Source organism: Plectropomus leopardus, chromosome 1 (genome assembly GCF_008729295.1).
Source record: "Plectropomus leopardus isolate mb chromosome 1, YSFRI_Pleo_2.0, whole genome shotgun sequence".
NCBI lineage: Eukaryota > Metazoa > Chordata > Actinopteri > Perciformes > Serranidae > Plectropomus > Plectropomus leopardus.
This window is the reverse complement of record NC_056463.1, coordinates 8,598,293-8,619,456: the sequence shown is the minus strand read 5'-3', so window position 1 is coordinate 8,619,456 and position 21,164 is coordinate 8,598,293. Positions and strand designations below refer to the sequence as shown.

Below are 21,164 nucleotides of genomic sequence, written 5' to 3'. Positions count from 1 at the left end.
TTTTGGTGGGCAAAAGTCATGTGACATTGCGTTTGTCTTATTCTCATGAATACGATGTTTCAGGAACGCCTTGTGGGAATTTCCTCAAATTTGGCACAAACGTCCACTTTGACTCTGGAATTAAGTGATTATAATTTGATGGTCAAAGGTTAAGTTCATTTTAACCTTACAAAACATTTTTATTTTCTTTGGCCACAATTCAAGAACTATTATGCTAAATATGACAAAATTTCACAGAAAATAGTATTTTCCTTTAGAATTCAATGATGAAGTGATGATATTTCATATCCTAAAGGTGAAAGTTCAACTTCTGTGAGACATCATAATGTTATGCAAAAACACTTCTCTGGCCATTATTCAATGCCATTTCTCAGGAATAGAATAGGAGACAGTGGTCAGATGCTAAATTGGTGACACTAATGTTGAGCGCCTCCCTTGAACAACTTTGAGGCAGTAATTCTAGTTACAGATAGAAAGCTCTTTTGGAAACTTTACTAAAGAGCCCTCAAGCATTTAACAACTTTTCAGGATAATTTTAACTGTAATAAAACAATAACCCAAAAAAATGACACTGGCACAACCTTTATCAGCACTGAGTGGTTTCTGAAGGACCTCTTTCAAGGGTGCATCTAGCTCCAATAACCTTCATCAACAAAGCAGAGCAGCCTTTATGTAACAGAACATGCTTTATAGGCTGATGGAGCGTACTGCAGCCTTTAAGAGCCCTGTTTGTTTTTTTCAAAAGCCCACTGGTTTTATTTTCGGCACTGTATCTGTAAGCACCTCTGCACAGCCGGACAGAACTGACATCCTTTTTTCGCACGGGAACCCTCACCACCCCTCCTGCATTCATCAATCCTGAAAAATTATTATTATCGTGGCAACATGGGTCATGCAAACCTTGAGGCAATTATAGCGACTAATTTGAGATTATTGGGAAGATTGGCAAGCCAATGACTAACAAGGCTTGAAGTATTCAACTCACTGCTGAAGAATCTCGCACACGTGTTTGAAACATAGAGCACACACAGAGTATTTCTTGTGCTATGTGTATTTGAGTAAGTGTATTGTGGATTTGATTAAATCCCCTCTGTTGTCAAAGCTGTGTGCCTTGAAAGGTTTTATAAGATTGCTGTGTATTATGGCTGGAAGTAGATCTCAGTAATTTATACGCAGTGGATCAGGCCAGAGCAACAACAGTGGCAAAAGATTGGACCAACAGAGACCACATGTGCATTTTTCCACCAGGAATGTAATTCAGCAATTTGTTTCGATATGTGTGCAGGTTTTATAAGCATCCCAGGATAGCAACTGTGGGATGCTTACAAATTTACATCAGCCTGTTGTTTTGAAAATCCACAAATTCCGTCACAAATTCTCACTCACATAGTTTCTTGAGTTTAACACATTGAGTGGGGCCTGCTTCTTTTTTGATAATGTTGTTACCAACCTTGACGTGTAAAGGGTAACAGTAATGGTGCCGCCAACATATGAATAATATAAGTGCAGACTATTTACCATTTGTTTTTTCATTTGAAATCTAAAATTGACCTAGTTACAGAAAACATCAAAAACTTGACTTTGGCCTTTATTACCATAATTGCATAAAGAACAAACCAGAGTTCAAGAATTGAAAATGCTCACTGTGATAATGATGATTTCCATATTAGGCCCCGATCAGACAAAGCAGTTTTTGCAGCTTGCTGTTTTTTCTTTAAATTATTCATAAGAGACCACAGAATCACCTGTCCATAGCAAAAAGACTATTTTGCTGTGAGGTTAACTCTCTGATCCATACCTTAAAATCTGCATTAAAAATGGACAGGCAAAGACACCCAGTAGCTCACCTGATAAAGCAGACACCCCATGTACAAAAGGCTGTGTTCTTCCTGCAGCCGCCGTGGGTTTGATTCCGCCCTTTGTCTTTTGCTGCATGTCATCTCCTCTCTCTCTCTCTCTCCTCATTTCACGGTACTATTCCAGTCCTGTCAAATAAAGGGAAAATCCCCCCAAAATAATCTCAGAAAATCAAATGGACAGGCGGAGGGCACTTTCACTTTCACACAAACCATGTACACTACTACATGTCATCACTGCCACAGAATGTGACAGGACATTTAAATGCCAGTGACATTGGCTGCTTTTTTGGCTCCAAGTTCAATTATTTTAGACTAAAGGTATTGATGGTGCTCGTGCAAAATGTGAGGTGCACAGAGTGGAAAAAGGTTAGGTGATTAGCAGCGCGAAAATGCATTTCTCACATAAAAATCCATTACGAAAAGCTGCCAAAGGCTGCTGTAATGCGTTCTGTCTGATTGGGGCCTTAGTAAGCTCATGGCACATTCGCTCAGTGCTCAGCCTTTGCTGCCCCAACTCAGCCATTTGTGCAGCAGCTTGACAAAATTGGGAAGACTCGTTTGATGTGGTTTTGTATATCAGTGTTTCATCAGAAGTGTGCAGGAAACTTAAAATGCCAAAAATACTTTTTATTAACAAAGCAAAAGTGACACCTTTGCCTTTACAGCATATTTTTATCAGTGCATGGAATTGTTTTACACTAACCCTTTATTTTCATAAATTTTCTTTTGTGGATAGAAATGTCATAGAACAATGCAAATCTCTCCACCCAAGCAGCACACACTGCCAAAGATGTTTTGTGTATTCTAATCTTATTTTGAATGCTGCTGTTGTGCCAAATTTCACATGGAGCTTTGAACATGAGACTATATTGGTAGAAGCTTTACACAGCCTTTTGGATTTACGCACGAGTTAGCAGGACGTCTTATTGTTGATTGAGGGGCTTGTTGAAGTAGCTCGATACGCAGTTGGTTTGGGGATTTGGGAGGGTTTCACTATTGATTTGTTCTTTATTTCGTGTGAGACGCAGCCAGAAGACGATGTCAGGTCAAGCGCTGATAAATCCCCTGACAGGTGGCTCAGCTGGCCATCTGAAAGGCCAGGGAAAATCAGATCCAGCTTGTCAGAACTCCTGACTTGATTACCCGTCACTGTGACCTTTCCATTTCTTTTGGAAGTTAAATTTCTACGTTGAGAATCAATACTGCATCCCTTCACCAGCCTTTATCTTTATATTGGAGTTTCATTCTTGGAAAAGAAACTAAATATTGCTTACCGATCACTGCTAATTATTGCATTCTGAAAGTTCAAATTGCGAAATTGTTTATATCTAAGAAATCCTAATCTGCTGTATGACGATTTGGGCCAAATGCAAACTCATTTGTCACAAATGTCAAGCAACAGCAACAAAATTGGGCACAGAAAATTGTGCCTCTCTCATTTGTCTGACCTTTATTGTTATCTGTCCTCTCACATACAGATTTTACCTCTATAGGAAACAACCAACTTCTTATTGGGCTTTTGATTCATTATTGTTGTAAATATAGGCCAGAATCACTTGGAGGGCAACGTCTGTCCAAATTAGCTTTTGCAAACAAATTATTGAGTTAGAATTACATATTATAAATTCATTAAATCAGGTAGGCTTACCTCCCTGTTATCAGAAATAACTCCCTAAAACAGTCCCTAAAAGTCCCTAAAACAGCTGGTTATCAATATCAAGCATGCACTATATTTAGAATATTTTGACTATTTTAGTGTGTGTGTGTTTTTGACAAAGACACATTTTTTATCTTGCACATCTTCCTACCTTGATCGATTAGCTTGTTGTGTTGTTGTATGACTTTGGTGAATCTCAACTAACTACATAACTATGATCTGTTTTACTGTGGCAGAGCGAGCAGTCAAATGAGGAAATCATCACCGATTTTATAACACGTGCAGAAAACACACCCTTTTCTGAAATCCAGAAGTCCACAACTGTGTTCTCTAAATTTGCAGCACATTTCTTAATGCTGCATATTTGCTTGTGTTTTCATGAATTGCAGGTGTGCTAAGCTGTCATGGCTCCAATCAATACTGTATGTGCTTTTCAAATTTGCACCAGGTTTAGATAAGTTGTTTGAAAGGTTGCTGTATGCATGAGCTGTATCCTGAGAGAATGTACAGAAATGTACAGTTCAGTCAGAAACTATTATTTGCCTGTTTGGGACCAGTAAGGTTGTCTGAACTGAACTGAACGGAAGTGAACTATTACAAAAGTGACAAATTTGACCATTACTTTAAAGGAATTGTAAAACAATTTGAGAAATAATGTTATATGTAGAGTGGTGGTAGAGGTACTGAACTTCCTATCTAACGCTCAGTGAGACTGCTGATTCAGTTCAGATTTTAAAATCACCACTGCTATTTTTTGGAACCAATCAAAGATAAAAATTCAGCTTTGTCTCTTTGAGTCCGTCATTTCATATGGAACATGGTACAGCATTTTTTTTGGGAGATGGGGATATCAACAATTCTTGCATAGCTCCTTACTGCAAACTCTATCTGATCCTCTGTATTTGAAGAGATGAAATGTCTTATCACACAGAGCGAAAAAAAAACAGTGGGGCTTTGTGAGTGTTAGCTTTGTCCATCAATATTGATGACATCATTTTGTACTCGATCTCCAGTAAAGCTGCTGAATTCAGGCAATTAGACAAGACAAATACTCTGAGTAAACCTGTGGGTAGAAGCCTGTACTGACTGAATAGAACATGAGGCAAATACAACCCGTACAGTCCAATCCATTAAGTGCATTTATTACATAACATGTCAGCAGCAACAATAATTAACAGGATCCACAAAATGTATTTTACAAGTATACTCAGTTTGGCTCTTTTCATGTAATTAAAGGTCAAACACAGGAGTGGTGAAAGGGGCATTGATTGGTTTTGTACAAAATTTATTTTAGAAAACATTGTGGAAATAAATTGAAAGTCAATAGCAGCATGTTTTCAAAGGTAAATTGATTGTGGAAATAAGATTGTAATCTCTCTCTGTTTCTAGAATGTGTGCAGCACTCTGTGGTGCACTGTGGGAACAACCTGCCACTCAAAGCTGGATGGGGCTGTGGATGGGACGAGTTGTGGGGAGGACAAGGTGAGTCTTCCTCTTCATTAACGTGAAAGGAACACGACATGGAGATCACGATGAGAATGCTGATTTTTGTTGTTAACAGCCATCAGTGTTTTATTTTTCATGGATAAATAAAAAACTTCCCTCATGGAAGCCTTCCCTGTTTGCAGTATTTATTGTTGCAAGTTGCTTGTGACTAAGATCATAGGAGTCAACACGTGGTAACAGGACTGACCCGAGATATGACTCATCTACCCTCAACCCACAAATGTGTTTTTTTTTCAGAGTTTTTGGGACCATTTTGCTGAATTTAAAAGTCACTGTTGTGAAGAGAGGACTGTAACTAATTCATTTATTACCCAAACAGTGCTCTTTTATTTCATAATAAGTATATAATACTATTTTGTGTGGGTTTCCCCTGAGAAATAGTTAAGCTGAGGTTGTACAGAAAGTATCTGTACCTGATGCAGCTCATGTCATGATTCATTCATTAAATTACAAAGTAAAAATGACACTCATTAAATAGTTGCCATTTGTTGTATGTAACAACAGCCTCCTAAAGGTTTATGTTTTATTTCTTTCTACATTTGTTTCCTATCAAGTAAGAACAAATAACTTACAAGCTTACATTTATTTAATGATGTCAACTTTGCTGGCCTTTATCAGTGGTGTTTCAGCGGAGAGTGTGTAGCAGTTGGATATGAGCCAGGTGGTGTTAATGGTGGCTGGGCATCATGGAGTGAGTGGACGGCCTGTTCGAGGACGTGTGGAGCCGGAGTCAAGAGCGCCCATAGAGACTGTGATAATCCAGTGTAAGTTTTACATTTCAGCTAAAATGCTGCAAAATGTTGTTTTTAACTAGTGTTTTACAAGTAAACTAATGCTGTAATCTGGAAAGAATAAGGCTTAATTATGATCTAATAAAGATCCTTTGATATCTGTTAAACAAAATGTTACATCTAATACATCTTCTCATCCTGTAGAGCCATGAATAAAAGGCTGTTTGACTATGCTTGGAAAAAAGATTTTCATTCTGCAATACATAATGTAGTTTCTTCTACAGAATAGAGCCCACACTATGTGGATGATGTTATAAGCAAAAAATAATAATTTCACACAAAGATACCACAAAATCAGTGAATATGTTTGCAAAAGCATGTTTTATAAACTGAATTTGTTTGTACATTTGACATATTTTTTTTATTTGTTTAGTGAAGATTTGTTTTGTATAAAACTATAATGCATTTCTAATGGCCCTGACACACCAATCCGGTGGACAGTCATCGGTCAGTATTGGGCCACTGGTGAGAGACTGTCCACCTAGTTGGACCGCAGCATGGGTAATCAATGTCAGAGCCAATGAAGCTTGTTGTTGAGAATAGTCACTCTGATTGGCAGTTCAGCTCAGTGTAGGAGAAGAGAAATGAAAGACAGGAAAGTAAACTAAAGTCAGAGGGAGTGAGGGGTTCCCAGTAGCTCACCTTGTCAAGGCTCAGTCCTGACCTGTTGCCTTTGCTACATGTCTTCCCCTCTCTCTCCCCCTTCCACGCTTAAGCTGTCCTATATACATTGAAGGCAAAAGCCAAAAAATAATAATTAAAAAGAAGTCAAGAGGGAATGAGACTAAAACAAACTTGTTAAATAAGGTATGATTATATTTTAGCCTTCGAGCTCTTGTGCAGAAACGCTTTTTAACTGACGGTAAAATATCCTTCATTCTTTAAACATTGCGTTGTGTTGTTAGTCTGTTATCTGGCTAACTAGCGTCATGAATCTGTCCTGTTCATCTTCTGTTTTTTTTTTTTGACTGACAAATACAGACCACCCCCGCCTGCTGTTATGCAGTTAGTTATTTCCTCTCATGCAGGTGCAGAACGTACGTGTTAGCTAGCCGTTGGCTGTAGTCTTTGCAGTGTGTTTAGTGCAACTTCTTGGCTGAGACACAGGCAATTTGAAGCGATGCTGCTACAGTTGGCCTTTGTCACCACTATGCAATCACCGGAAATCACCGTTCTGCAATGTCGGTTCGGTGTGCCTGGGCTTTAAGTATCTCCTCTCTACTTCATCATCTTTCACATTACCTTTAAAGTTAATGATCAGCACTGAAATAACATCTTCGACTATCCAACAGGCCCAAGTACAGAGGGAAGTATTGTCTGGGAGAGAGACGGAGGTACAAGATCTGCAACACCACACCGTGTCCTCAAGAGCTGCCCTCCTTCAGAGACATTCAGTGTAGTCACTTCAATACCATACCGTACAAGGGCAAGTTCTACAAGTGGGAAGCAGTCATCAACAGAAGTGAGCAGAAAAAAATTGCTAACCGTATTTAGGCAAACTTTATGTTCTTCTTTTATTTCTTATTTTCTGTTGGATCTCTCTCAGTGAACCCTTGTGAACTGCACTGCCGTCCACTGAATGAACATTTTTCTGACAAGATGCGGGACGCCGTCACTGATGGGACACCGTGCTACGAAGGCAACAAAAGCAGAGATGTGTGCATCAATGGCATCTGTAAGGTATCAAAACTGTCTCTACCACATATTCTTTCCTAAATTTGTTTGTCTTCTCTTCAGTCTTAGATGTTTCCTTTCTCGACTTTAAAACAACATATATAGATTTTCATTTTTTTAAACTAAATTTCAGTTTTTGTACTTTAATTAATTTCCATGCATTGCTGGTTTGTTAGTCCTGCAGTCTATTCAGTTGACCCTGACTTTGTTTTCTTTGCAGGTAGAGCGTTATATATTTGACATTCTGCATGAAAATTAGCATGCTGATAGAAAAACATTTTTGCGTGTTATCTTTATGCTCTTGCCTATCACCCTGGGCCAAAATGCCAGTCACTGATACAGTCATTGTTCTGATACTGAGTGGACAGAAATCATGGACTTTGGAGCTATGATCTCATGACATTTCGTGACATTTTTGTCAGGAAGCCACGTTTTCCGCCTTACCAAGAGACTGTTTTGTGTTTTGAAGGGTCGCTGTAACGTTAAAGGTCAAATCAGTTTTTGATCATTTCTCCGTTGATCAACCGTAAAAATATATAGGCTGAAGAAAAATGTTTTTTAGAAAACAGTAATAATGTAGTTTATATCTCTTCTTAGCTCGGTTAACCATGTTAAGAGTTTAGCAGGTTTTGTCCTTTATGATCTTGCGGAACTAAGCTCTAGTTTGTTTAAATATCGCACCTTTAACAGTTCAATATGGGAGCAGCAGCAGTACAGTATGGGATGTGAAATAATGCCAAAGCAGCACAGAATAATATCAAGGATTACTGAGATTTTCACTCTCTTTAACTGTCTTATCTGAACAAGTTAGCCTCAACAAGTCTTTGCAGTGTATCATACACCCAGTGCAAAGCTGCACACAGTGCAACACAACTGTCAGTGCTAGTTTCAGACAGATGCGGTTGCCAATGTCACGGCCAGTGCCATTTAAGAGCTGCATTATCCAGACAGTAAGATGCACCTACATAGGCGAGCTCAAAATGCCTATACACTTTGCTTGGGTTTTGGGTAAATGAAATAAAACATCAATAATAAGGAAAATAACAAGTATATTCTTTAAAATGTGAACGTAGCAGAGACCAGAGCAGAGCTGCTTTGTGACTCTCCATTAAGAAAGATGCTGTGCATGTTTATACATTGGAGGCAGCAGCGTAACTTCACTTCACTTAGCTTCATAATCATTTGATAATTTTCAGAAGCTCAAAGTCAAGTTCTGTTTCCTCTGTCAAGTTTATAACTACAGGTTTTAGTTTTGCTGCTTAAATAGTCCGCAATATTTGCTGCAATGATTTTACTGCTCTTACTGCATTACTTTCAGCAGAAAACCTCCAATTTGCCAAATCTGCCATGTAAATAGCAGCACACCAGCTGCAGGCACACCTGACTTTTATAAGCAATGAGAGATGACACTGATTGGTTGAATTCATGCCATGTCCAAAACACACTTATGATTAATTTAGAGACTAAGAGAGCAGTCTTCGTCCGGACTGTGTGTTGGTTACCTCGCAAAAGTGGAGTTGGACACATCCCATATGATCATGCACCATGCACTTTAGACAATGCACTATGGATTGTTTAATTAGAGCTCGTTCATGTCTTTTTTAGATTAGAATATTTGGTGTTGATCTGAAAAGATATTTATTTTGTTGCATTCATGTTGCAGAATTTAGGCTGTGACTATGTGATCGAGTCCAGTGCTGTAGAGGATCGCTGTGGAGTTTGTCATGGAAATGGCTCCACCTGTACAACTGTGAGGAGAACATTTGAGGAGACTGAAGGACTTGGTACGTTTCATAATAATGGCAGTTTGGCAACAGACCTCTTAACAGAAGATTTTTTGACATGGATAACAATTTGAAACAAAACCTCTCCAATTTGGTTCTACTGTCTTCTGTGCTATTTGTTAACTGTTAATCAGGAGACCCTCTGTTTTAATTTCACTAACCTTAAATGTAATGTCCTTCAGGTTATGTAGACATTGGACTGATCCCAGAGGGAGCCTGGGACATTCGCATTGAGGAGGTGGCTGAAGCTGGGAATTTCTTGGCCCTAAGAAGTGACAACCCCAACAAGTATTTTCTAAATGGCGGCTGGACGATCCAGTGGAACGGAGAGTACAAGGCAGCCGGGACAGTATTCACCTATGAGAGGACAGGACACCTGGAGAACTTGACGTCTCCTGGGCCTACCATGGAACCACTGTGGATTCAGGTACGATCAACAGCCTAAAGGAATACTTTACCCAAAAACAATATAAATTGTACATCAAGCTCAACTCTCTAGGCCCTCTGCAGTCCCAGTGACACCTTTCTAATAATTGGTGTTTAGGAGATTGGAGCAGCTGAAAAATTAAATGATATCAAGATTCAATACCTCATTGCCAAACAACTCACTGTAGTTGTTATGTTTGCCCCATTTTGCTCAGGACTTACAACAACCAATGACTGCATAACAGGCAAGACACTTAAGAAGAAAACACACATAATATATAATCTCCACCCCATTAAACATAAATACATCTATAGATGTCAGGCAGGCTATAAACAGGGTGAACAAGGTCATCAAGCTGTTTTTATAATTCACATGAAAACATACAAACAACAGACAGACTTACAAATATAGTAACACCTTGTCATCATTTGATGGTAGCATTTTAGATTTTTTATAACTGCAAACAGGTGTCAACTGAGTCCAGCAAAAAAGGATATAAAACATCCAAAAAACACTTTCTGAAATTATCTGTGCAACATTATTGGTGTGTCTTGTATCCAATCTTGGCTTCACGGGAATCCAAACGCAACTACTTTCAATTAAATATTGTTAAATGAAGCATTTTTGGATTTCCTGCCTGTGACAGACTGAATTTGTTCCACACAATCCTAAATGGCATTTGTTAGAAAACTTTTTGTTGGACTGTAGAAAGCCTTTGGAGGTGAGTACAATATATATTTTCTGTTGTTTTGTGGTTAACTAATTCTTTAAGTTAATGTTTTAAAGTGTATTTTTCTCCCTCTATCAATACTGAAATTGCATGTAGAAAGAAATCATGGGGGGTTTCTGTCAGCAGAGCAGCATGTGAGCATACGGTGACACAAAATGTATTATTTATTCACATAAAAAGGAAATCGTGGAAACACAATGATACAAAAACTTGTGTCTTTTTTACAGAAACTAAATAAATATGAGTGCCAGTATGTCAGTAAGATCGCACAAACCATTCTGGGAATGCATGCATCTAACATAGTTCTGGTTCTGGCTTCTGGATGGTGGTTCCTTCTCCCGTGGCAGTACTGTCTGAATCCCAGGAGCTGTCGGGGGCGCCTTACAATGCTGAACATTTCTAATTTGTCAAACATAACCCTCAAGACTGCACTCATTGTGACTGTACGCTGGTCTGAATTGTTACTATTATTTATGTATGTTATCTTTATTATCTCCAGCTATGTGGAAAACTAACTGCCTGCTTTAAAAAAAGAGACAGAAAAACAGATGGCTCATGAAAGGCCACAGGAGACTTTACCTTTTTACCTCTGCACATCATCCTTTCAAGAAGCCCAGGACTTTGGGTTGTTTTCCTGTTGCATGTAGAACTGCTTAATTCTTTTTTCATGGTTTGTCATTTTTGGTGGAAACACTAACAGGAAATATGCAAAAGAGATTTTTAGTTAAAGATATAGTTCCTCTAGTTTCTGGGAATATCTTATCAAGAAGTGGATGGTAGTTTTCTATAGTGGTCCAGAATGTTTTAGCTGTCGTCTCGTGTGTTACAGCTTCTCTTTCAGGAGACCAATCCAGGAGTGCGGTACGAGTACACAATCAGTCGCAATGTCTCGGAGGACAATGACATCCCTGCGTCAGTTTTTTTCTGGAAATATGGTTCATGGACTGAATGCAGTGTTACCTGTGGAACAGGTGAGAGAAACAACTGAAAGTTTTGACATCAATAGGTTGAGTAAGGGGGGGCGGGTAAGTCTTTTTAAATGCATGTCTCCTAGAGTCCTCTGAAACGGACGTGCACTGTATTTTAGGTGTGTCCTGAGTTGATATTTTGATTATTAAACTTTAGGGACCCCTTTTTTGGCAGTCGAAATACAAGCAGTAAAAAGATATATTGGTACAATATTTTCCAAGCTTGGAAGTTAATATGATACAAAGGTAGGAGAGGTGCAACAGGAAATACGTTTTATCAACACAGAAAATAAGAAAATCAGAAAATACATGTTTCTGCAGAAAAATTCATCACCACATGCTTCCAGTGGGTCATAAGTGATGACTGAGAGGGATTACTTCTGTATGAGTCTATATATTGTTTTATAGGAAAATGCTGCATAGTACATCTTTGAGTAGCATTTATTTTTTTCCATTTCTTTTCTACAAAAAACAAAAAGCCCTTGCCATTAGGTTTTATTGAAGAGGCTACAAAATGAATTGCAGCTGACCAGGTTTTCTGAAAACTGGTCAGATTGTTCTGAAGGTTTGATGTAATCTTTTTTAGGTTTAAGTGGCGTGTTCACAGGTTAAGCCAGTGGTTGTTTTTTTGTTCTTTCTTTCCAGTTGAGTAATGCAGTTTTCTAGGCCACAGTTAAAGGTATTAAGTTAAAAGTTTGGAGATGTGAGATTATAGGAGAGGAGAAATCGCCTCACAGAGAGATGTAAGGGGAGCAGCTGTATACTGTATGCAATCACTCATGTGCAATTATAACTTCAGTGATAAGATGTTTCTAACTACTTAACTTTCTATAGCTTTTTATACACACAGGTTGTTACTTATTTAATACAGTTACTCATATAGTGGATGGCAGCTGCTGAGAAAAAAGAATGTGTTTAAAGATTAAAGTAGCTTTAAAGATTAAAGTGGCTTCAAAAGTATTAAGCTATATGTCAAGTTAACGCTCTTTCGGGTGTCATTCAGTGCAGTGTTATGTGTTTTCTGAGCTGTCAGATGAGCTGGTAGTTTTTAACCTCGGTGATGAAACTTGAAGATCAATGAGGGGCTTTGCTGTGTGTGTTGATAAAATGATTTAAAAGTCTGTCACGTTAGACTGAACAGTTGCTGCGGCGAGGACACAGCCTCTAAACATGGGGCGCCCACTCTATCCACTGAGCCACAAGGCGCCCCAAACTACTTGGTTTTAAGTAGGCTTATTGCTTTTTTCTCTGTTTTTAGTGCCTCGTTGTTTTCTTTTCAGTTGTTGCATGTTATTCAGATCAGAATTATTTAAAAGATGGTGATCTGCACAGACAGGATCAGGACAGCTGGGATTACAGGTACAAGTTTATATTAATTTTTGTATTCATTAAAAAAAAGTAAATGGCAAGTAAACACAAATATAGTACATACTGTCATGTATGAGTATCATTTTATTCCAGATCATCAGGTTTCAGAGACGCTGTTTATGTAAAGTTCTCCTGTAGCTCATTGTTACTATCTTGTCTCCATCCCTTACATTTAACCAGTGCTGTGTCTTTCCTCCCTTTCTTTGCCTTTCTTTGTCAAATGCACCATAAATGAGCAAGGCTCATTGTTGTCTTGTCCTCCGCATTTACTCAGGTGTTCAAAATGCACTTCTTGTTGACTGCCAAGGCTAAAAGCACCAGTGTATGTTGGTGGAAATTGTTTTTATGTGTGGGCTGTCTAGTCTTTTTAGGTTTCAAAAATGAATTGAATTTACTTATGTTTAGAGCTTTTGGAGCCCAGCGAGTTGGATGCATGTTTGCTTTCACAGCAGCATAGGCAGAATGAGAAGTACCTGTTGAAATATATCTCATATAGACCTGCTTTTTGGCTGTATTGCAGTACAGACTGTTGTATGAGTGAAGTGCAACTCAAGTAGAATATGTATTAACCCTTATTAATCTAATTTTAACACTGGCTCTAGTATCCATTTTTACTGCCATTGTAGAGCAATGTCTCTAAAATGAGGGTATGCATACCCCTAGGGGAAATTTGGAGTACTGCAGGGTGTGCATAAGATTTTGAAAGATTCTCAGTGATCCATTTCTTGAAGACATTTCGCCTCTCATCCGAGCAGCTTCTTCAGTTCTCACAACTGAGCCCAGTTGCCTACGATATAACACCTAGAAGATATCTGCATGCATAATTCCTAACATAGGCGGAGTATGTAACAATGGGCCTCAGGGCCTGGAGGCAACCCATCACCACCACCAGGCAGGTACAACATGCAACTATTTCTCTGTAGAGTTGAAGTCCTATAGATAAACCGAGGGGGTTAACACTTAATTAAATATGTACTGTGATGTTTTCTGTCTCGTTTGATCTTCACAGTGAATGTTTTTTCCTTTTTTTTTATACTTCTGGGACTCTGTCATTGACAAGAATGTATAAGCCCTTGACAAAAAATGGGATGTTAAAAACAGCAACGGGTAAAGGGTCTGGCTTAGGGGCCCCCTGAGCCCTGGGGCCCCTCGACCTATGCCTAAGCCTGTTCAGTAATACGCCCATGATTCTTAAAATAATTATGTCTTTAAATTCCTAATGCAACTTATTTAAAAGACACAGTCCACTGCATCTACAATTCCATCTTTGTTTTATTACATGATGACCAAAACTTGGTCTGCCATTAATTTAGTGATGCATTCTGAACATTTGAAAGATAGTGTTTCATTGTTTTTGAGTACAAGGTTGTTTTTTAGTAAATCTGATTTCTGATTTTGCAGTGCTGTATTGTACCTCTTTATGAAGGCTTTTTTTTTCCCTACCAAAAATGTTTTGCACTGGTCAGGGCATTCAGCTCATTAAGAAACAACTCCAGGAACAGGATTTTACCCACATTCAAAATGCATGAGACCAAATATCTAATAACATTATTAGTTTAAGTGACTGTTGGATTTAGATAGAAAGGCCATGTCATCAGCATGGCATACTGCTTTTTTTGTCCCTTATTTCTTTTTTATTTTTGTCTCCAGCTAGCTTTCAATCTGATATCTCTGACAGTGTAAATTAGGTCCTGAGCAGAGGGCACTTGGAGGTGAGAGGTGTCTCTGGGTCTGAGGAGATGGAAATCCCCTCAGGAGGTGGCACGTAATAACAGAGAGGTTTCACAGGAGGAGATAAATCTGCCACAGCTTTAGGAGACTAGTGTTTTTATATACTGTTTTGTGTAATGTCTGAAACCCGGATGTGACACTTTGTAATGTTGTTGATAGTAATGGTATTTCTGTTTTTGCCACCTAAAAAAAGTCAATATCAGTTTAAGTATATGCTTTTTTTTAAATAATATTTTCACCTCTTTACCCTGCTGTTAGACAGTGATTCAAAAGAACCCACCTATGCCTTTAATCACAGACTGGTGTCCTGCCAGGTGCCCTCAAGGTACAAGGCCGCTATTGATATTATGACTAAGATGAAGCTGGTGGATGTAAACGTGCTAGTGTGTGTGTTTAGTCACTCAGCTTGTCTCTCCCCTCTTTGGTATTCCAGGTGTTCAGAGGCAGATTGTTCACTGTGTGGAAAAGACTACAGGGATAGTGGAGGAGCACTTCTGTGACCCTTTAACCCGACCTGACAATAACCAAACCAGCTGTCAAAAGGATCCATGTCCAGCAATGTGAGTTTACCCTCTAGACGTAATTTACAAAATGACCCCAGCAGTATTCACAGACACACACTCAGAGATAAAAACATTTGATGTTCATCCCTTGCAGGAACAAACAATTGTTCTTGCAGTCTTGAGTCATATCTTTGGGTATTAAGTCAGTATTTTTAGGAATTAGGTCATTATTTTGAGATAATAAATAATTATTTTGGGATAGTAAGTGATCTTTTAGATACTAGGTCATTATTTTGAGATACTGAGTCATCATATTGAGATAATAGGCCATTGCTCTAAGATAATAAGTCATGATTTTGAAATACTAAGTCATTATTTCGAGATACTTAATTATTATTTTGAGATACGAAAGTGTTATTTTGACAAAATAAGTTTGACAGTTTGAATTACCTAATCATTATTTCAGGGAACTAGTCATTATTTCGTGATATAAAAATAATTTTTTGAATTGCAAAGTCTTTATTTTGAGAAAGTCCCTCATTATAAGAATTTACAGGATCTTTAATGTTCACAAGGTCGAAATGGGCTTCCAGAGCTTTTAACCAGCCACCTACTGACACCCTTAAAACACAACACGGTGTGCTTTAGGCCAATAAAATCAAATTAAGTGAACTTTTATAACATAGCCATCTAAATCTGTATGTATGAGTCATTGGCATCTGCAGGGTAAAAATATTGTCATTTTCCTCCAAGAGTACCATTAAATTGGAATTGTTGCCTTCCTGTGTGCCTCTGTGTGTAGATGGTGGGTCGGGGAATGGCAGAAATGCTCGGCGAGCTGTGGGAGCTCGGGCCAGACTAAAAGGACAGTGCTCTGCATCCAGGCTGTAAGTACTGAGGAGCAGAAAGCGCTGCAGCCCCGTGAATGTGAACACATACCCAAACCTGAGTCACTATCCTCCTGTAACACACACATCCCCTGCCCAGCAGACTGGACCACTGGCAACTGGTCAAAGGTGAGTCTGAATTGAAATATTTGGTTCTGGTTTACTGGCAACTGTGCTGTTTCAAAAGAAAATTAATTGCAAATTTTTCTTCATCTCATCAGAAATTTTACAGCCCCTCTCATTTTCTGAAATGTTCCTTCTGTGAACAATGATGTTAAATTATGTAGAAATTGTGAAGAAAATCATTCATGCTTTAATCGACTAGATCTCGTGTGGGGCATTTTTTGCATATGGGCATCTTGTTAAAAGAAATTTTAATTTAATTACATTTTAAGCTTTTTCAAAATTCAAAAGCTAAAGATTTGACTGACACACAGAGACAGACCACAATGCTAAATTTTCAGAGCCAGCATACTGTACTGCCTCATATCTTCAGCTTTGTGACCAGTGGTCTCGTTTGTATAAAACCCTAAAATTAAAATTATGCAAAACTATACTGAGCCAGAAAATATTCTTATTTGTAAAACTGTGTACACCTGCCAGAGTGCAATTTCCTTTTATAAATCCAAAATCAGCTTGGAATTGTCATGCATCTGCCTCATATCCTGCCTCCTATTCGCCCATATTCAGTGGTCAATGTAAAGCACCTCGAGAATGTTGATACATAGGAAAGAGTTTGCTGATCAGTCATTTTCTTATAGTAAATCATGGCAGGATCTGACTGTCACTGCAGTATTTATATGTTCATGTTTACAGCAATCATTGCTGCACACATTGCCATAGTGATTGTAACAATAAGTGGTATCCCTAACCTGGGGATATCTTTGAAGATGAAACTTTAGTAGTTAAACACAATTTATTTATTTAGGTTTTGTTAGGGCACACTTGGTCTACATTATGATTCGGAATTACAATGTGGACATGGAGTGAAATGCTTGTGTAAGAGCTGTTACTAGCTTTATTTCCAGACTTAATTAATTTACACAACCCATACACGATGTGCAGGGGTTGAAGATGTGCTTTTGGTGACTGGACGAGGCAGAGTGTGTGCGGCAGCCATCATGGTCATCTCTAGTCTGCTCTGACAGCATGGTCACTGCAGCAATGTTACATACAAAAACTACATGAAAACTGAGGCCATACTTAATGATATATGCACATTATTAATAATAATAAAAATGAATAATAATAATAATAATAATAATGATTCTTTAATGTCAAATGTACATTGTGCAGGGAAATTGTCCTCTGCAACGAGGATGCACTGACGCTCTGTTCTTCAATTATAAATGCCATTTGATGTGTGCATTTCAACAGCTGCAGTGCACTCCACAGCTTACCATGAGTGTCAGTAGTACACTATCAGCCCCTCTCCTCTCTTCCAGGGGTGGGAATGGCCTCATTTTGTGTGTACACAATAGTTATAAATGAGACCCCAGAGCTGTAACTACACAGAGCTCAGGGCTTTTGTATGTTTTGTCACATCCATCTCTTTTTTCCCCCACACGGACACAACGTATTTGTTCCCTCAAAACTGAGGCATGATTTACAGCCGTATTAACAACATTGGTGCTAAATAGCAAAAGTGAACATGCTAATATGCTAAGAAAAGAGACCATGGTAGAGATTATTGTTGCGTAACATGAGCATTGTAGAGTTGTCATTTTTAGCGTGTTTGCATGCTGTTGTAGAGGTGCTAATGTGGCTGTAGACTCTAAAATCTTGTTTCAGTCCTTATATGCCTCTGATTGTGACCCCAAAAGTCCCATAGTTCAGTGTACTGAAGATAATAAGGGTTCTTTCTTCACAGCTGTTAGGATTGAAATTAGCAAGCACAAGGCGCTCAGTCTACCAGAGTCACAATTAAATTTGCGAGATGCACTGTACATTATAATTATTGCTCAATTTTTAAGTTGTGCTGATACCAATACCTGTGTAAAAAATGCCTCAGATACTGCCTAAAATGCTGGCTTGGGTATCGGCGGTTACGCCAGTCTAAATACCAATCCAATACCATGCAATTTACTAATAAACTTTAGAGCAGTTTCACACCTACATAAAACAACCATTTTCCCAGAAGTCAATTTTTTATCGCTGCTTTCAATCAGTAGCCTGCACAGCAAGTTCTGCTGTGCAGCAACTACTGATTTAAAACAACAAATAAGAGTTGATTTTCAGTAAACAGTGAAACTTTAGCTGTAGCCACTTCAGTTGGTATGCAAGTTCAGATATTGGGAAGGAGAAAATGGTATGGGAACATCTCTAATTTTAAAGAACTTTTTAAAAGTATAAGATTGGCCTAATCATGATCTGATTTTGTGTCTTTTCGTATGTGCAGTGTTCGCTGACCTGTGGAGGTGGAATACGTCGCCGTAACGTAACCTGCTCTAGAAACACAGGCGTTGACTGTGACCCTCAGAAGAAGCCCCATTCTGTGACTACCTGCAACATCCAAGACTGTCCACAAGTGGTGGATAATTTTGGCGGTACCGACTGGTCTGGAAGTGGCTGGTCAAGCAAAGAAGTGCTCAATGAAATTAACTCTATACCTGAAGTAAAACCTCCTCCCAAATACAGCACCACCAGAGCCCAGCCAAAAAGTAATAACAATAATAACCTCAACAGCATTGTTGAGGGAGATTTTCACTACCACAATAACATTGAAAATATTGACAACTCTCGGGAAAACAGTGTTCAAGTTGATGATTTTTACTATGACTATAACTTTATCAACTTCCATGAAGACTTGTCAGATGATTTTGATGGAAAAGATCCAGAATTCAATGCACCCCAGGAGGTCAAGCCAACTGGCAGTGTGAAAGAAAACACTTACACGGAAACTACAAGAGCTCCTTCAGCCATTTCTACAGCTTCAAATGCCTACACTGAAACGGAAGAGCCACAGAACACCGATCTGGACAATATGAAGGACAATGGAGCAACAAAGGAGTCTATACAAACAGATTCTGAAGATTTGGACGACTTCCTTTCTGAGGATTATCTTCTGCCTGCGTATACCACTCACTCACCGCCATTGTCTACAACTCCTCAAACACCCAAAGAGACACATATTGAGGATGTGTGGCAGCCTGAAAACATTAGTAGCACTAGTCTGGTTCTCACTACAGAGGAGCCGACACAGGATGTGAAATGGGAACAATATGGGGAGGAGGCTGAAAATAACTATGACATCTTCACTGAGGATGTGACTCCAAAACATGCTGCTCCCACTCCCACACACCAAACCACTATCAGTACTATTGCCGCTGGAACAGAGAGAACTCCGGAGATGGAGCGCCATCACGATTATGAGTACAGCTACAATGAAAAAAGTATTGAAGGTGCGGATATCTCTGCAGAACAGGAAGATGTAGAGAGTCTAGAACCTTTAGGCTCTCCCATGCCAGAAACCGTAGTTAAGACTGAGGTTCAAGTGGACACAAGTGCTTCAGAAATACCTCAAACTACCAGTCAATCAGCGATACATCCAACTGCCTTCACAGTGGAGGATCCGACCTTGGATCAGACTAATTTTAATAGAGTTTATGCCACTAACGAGGGTAATTCATGGGATACAGACCTCAGCACAAGCTCACTTCCTGCCTCTGAAACGTCCACTCCTCTTCCCTTTCTGCTAATCTCAGGTAACCAAGAGGCCTCAGATGAGTCCACATCAATAACTGGAACAGAAATCATACCTCCTACAAACCTGGAGGGAGCCACTGTGCTTCCTCCAGCTGATTTTCTGCCAGACACAAAGAAACATATGCCGACCAAACCTGCCTTCACTGCAACAACTGGAACAGATTCCCAAGCTCCATCGTCTGATTCAGCTGACTTTGACTACAATGAGATAATCGTTCCACCAATGCTGAGGAGAAGCAGTAACACTGATCCCGACACTTCTTTTCAGCTTCCAACAAAAGCTGAAATGACTCCTCAGCACAGCACAACACCAGTACAACACATGGAATCAGCAACATCTACTGTGTCCATTTTGCCAACCCATCCACCTCCTCTAAGGCCATTTCCTGTGCTGACATCTGCCCCAACTTCCGCCTCCACACAAGTCACTACTGCCGCCTACTGGGTCACCGGCAACTGGAGCGCTGTGAGTCTGCATCAATCCACACATTTCTGCTGTTGTACTTATACTGTGGGACGTAGGACAGCTGCATCTCGTTATTTTTTTCTCTGTCTGCTTTATTATGCAGACACAGCATCTACTTTTGGTCCCTGCATACTTTGTAATTCTCTGGAGGCACGATTTGACCTCAAGTTAACGCAGCTAATCAAGACTCAAGACCTTTATTTGTCTCTAAGGGGCAATTGGTTTTACCGCAGTAGCCTTAAAAAAAGGCAACAACACAGGAAAAAAACCACACATACTGTACATAACCACACACTGTAAAAAATGTAAACTGCAGGTGTAAAAAGGCCAGCACCTGAGTACAAAAGTTTTAGAATTAGTGAAGAGAAAAAAAAAGGAAAAGCATACATGCTTTGAGGTGTGCTGATGTTACCCGTGCTTTGCAGACCACAGCAGTGAAATGGCAGAGGGTATGAAAGAGAATTCATATCTGTAAAGTTTGACTGTTGTGTAGGGTGGAAACCAGAAGGAAAGAAACTTAAAATTGAAGTGCAGGGGGTGGAAACTGTCAGAAATAATGGATTCTGCTTTCTTTAACAGCTGTTTGTAGAGTTCAGATTTCAGATGTCAAATTACGTAATTCATTTTTATGGCATTCGACAGACAGTTGCTTCTGCTCACACCCCTGTTGAACTGTCTATAACGTTCAAAGAATTTTCATTTATTTGCAGGTAAATGCTTAATGTCTGGTCTGATTTACATTTCAAGTTTCTTGTGCATCCAACTCTGAAATCACAAAGTGCAAAGTGTTCTCATGTGTGACTACATGTTTGGGCAGTGCTCTACCAGCTGTGGTCTGGGTGCCATCTGGAGGGCGCTGGCCTGCAGCACTGGCTCTGACTCTGACTGTGATCCGGCAAAGAGGCCTGCACCGGCCCAGAGATGTTACCTGCGCCCCTGCTCCACATGGAACGTTCAGGAATGGAGTAAGGTGAGGCTAGTTGTTACATTACAAAAATCAGTGGTTTAGGTCTGATTAGTAGTCAAGTAGTAGTCTGAGGAACAATATATTGGCTTAAAACATCACTTGTTTTGCAGAAAAAAATCCTTTAATCAGAGCTTCCTGGTG

General features: G+C 39.2%; 1 protein-coding gene across 1 annotated transcript in view; it reads left to right on the top strand.

The window, feature by feature from the left end:
• LOC121946759 (A disintegrin and metalloproteinase with thrombospondin motifs 7) overlaps positions 1 to 21,164 on the top strand; it is a 78,365-nt gene that overhangs the window by 39,233 nt on the left and 17,968 nt on the right. The window contains exons 10-20 of the mRNA XM_042491497.1: positions 4,906 to 4,998; positions 5,641 to 5,786; positions 7,106 to 7,275; positions 7,360 to 7,493; positions 9,151 to 9,271; positions 9,454 to 9,698; positions 11,258 to 11,399; positions 14,929 to 15,055; positions 15,801 to 16,014; positions 18,284 to 20,056; positions 20,874 to 21,026. Coding sequence (XP_042347431.1) covers positions 4,906 to 4,998; positions 5,641 to 5,786; positions 7,106 to 7,275; positions 7,360 to 7,493; positions 9,151 to 9,271; positions 9,454 to 9,698; positions 11,258 to 11,399; positions 14,929 to 15,055; positions 15,801 to 16,014; positions 18,284 to 20,056; positions 20,874 to 21,026 — 3,318 coding nt within the window. The remainder of the gene's footprint in view (positions 1 to 4,905; positions 4,999 to 5,640; positions 5,787 to 7,105; positions 7,276 to 7,359; positions 7,494 to 9,150; positions 9,272 to 9,453; positions 9,699 to 11,257; positions 11,400 to 14,928; positions 15,056 to 15,800; positions 16,015 to 18,283; positions 20,057 to 20,873; positions 21,027 to 21,164) is intronic.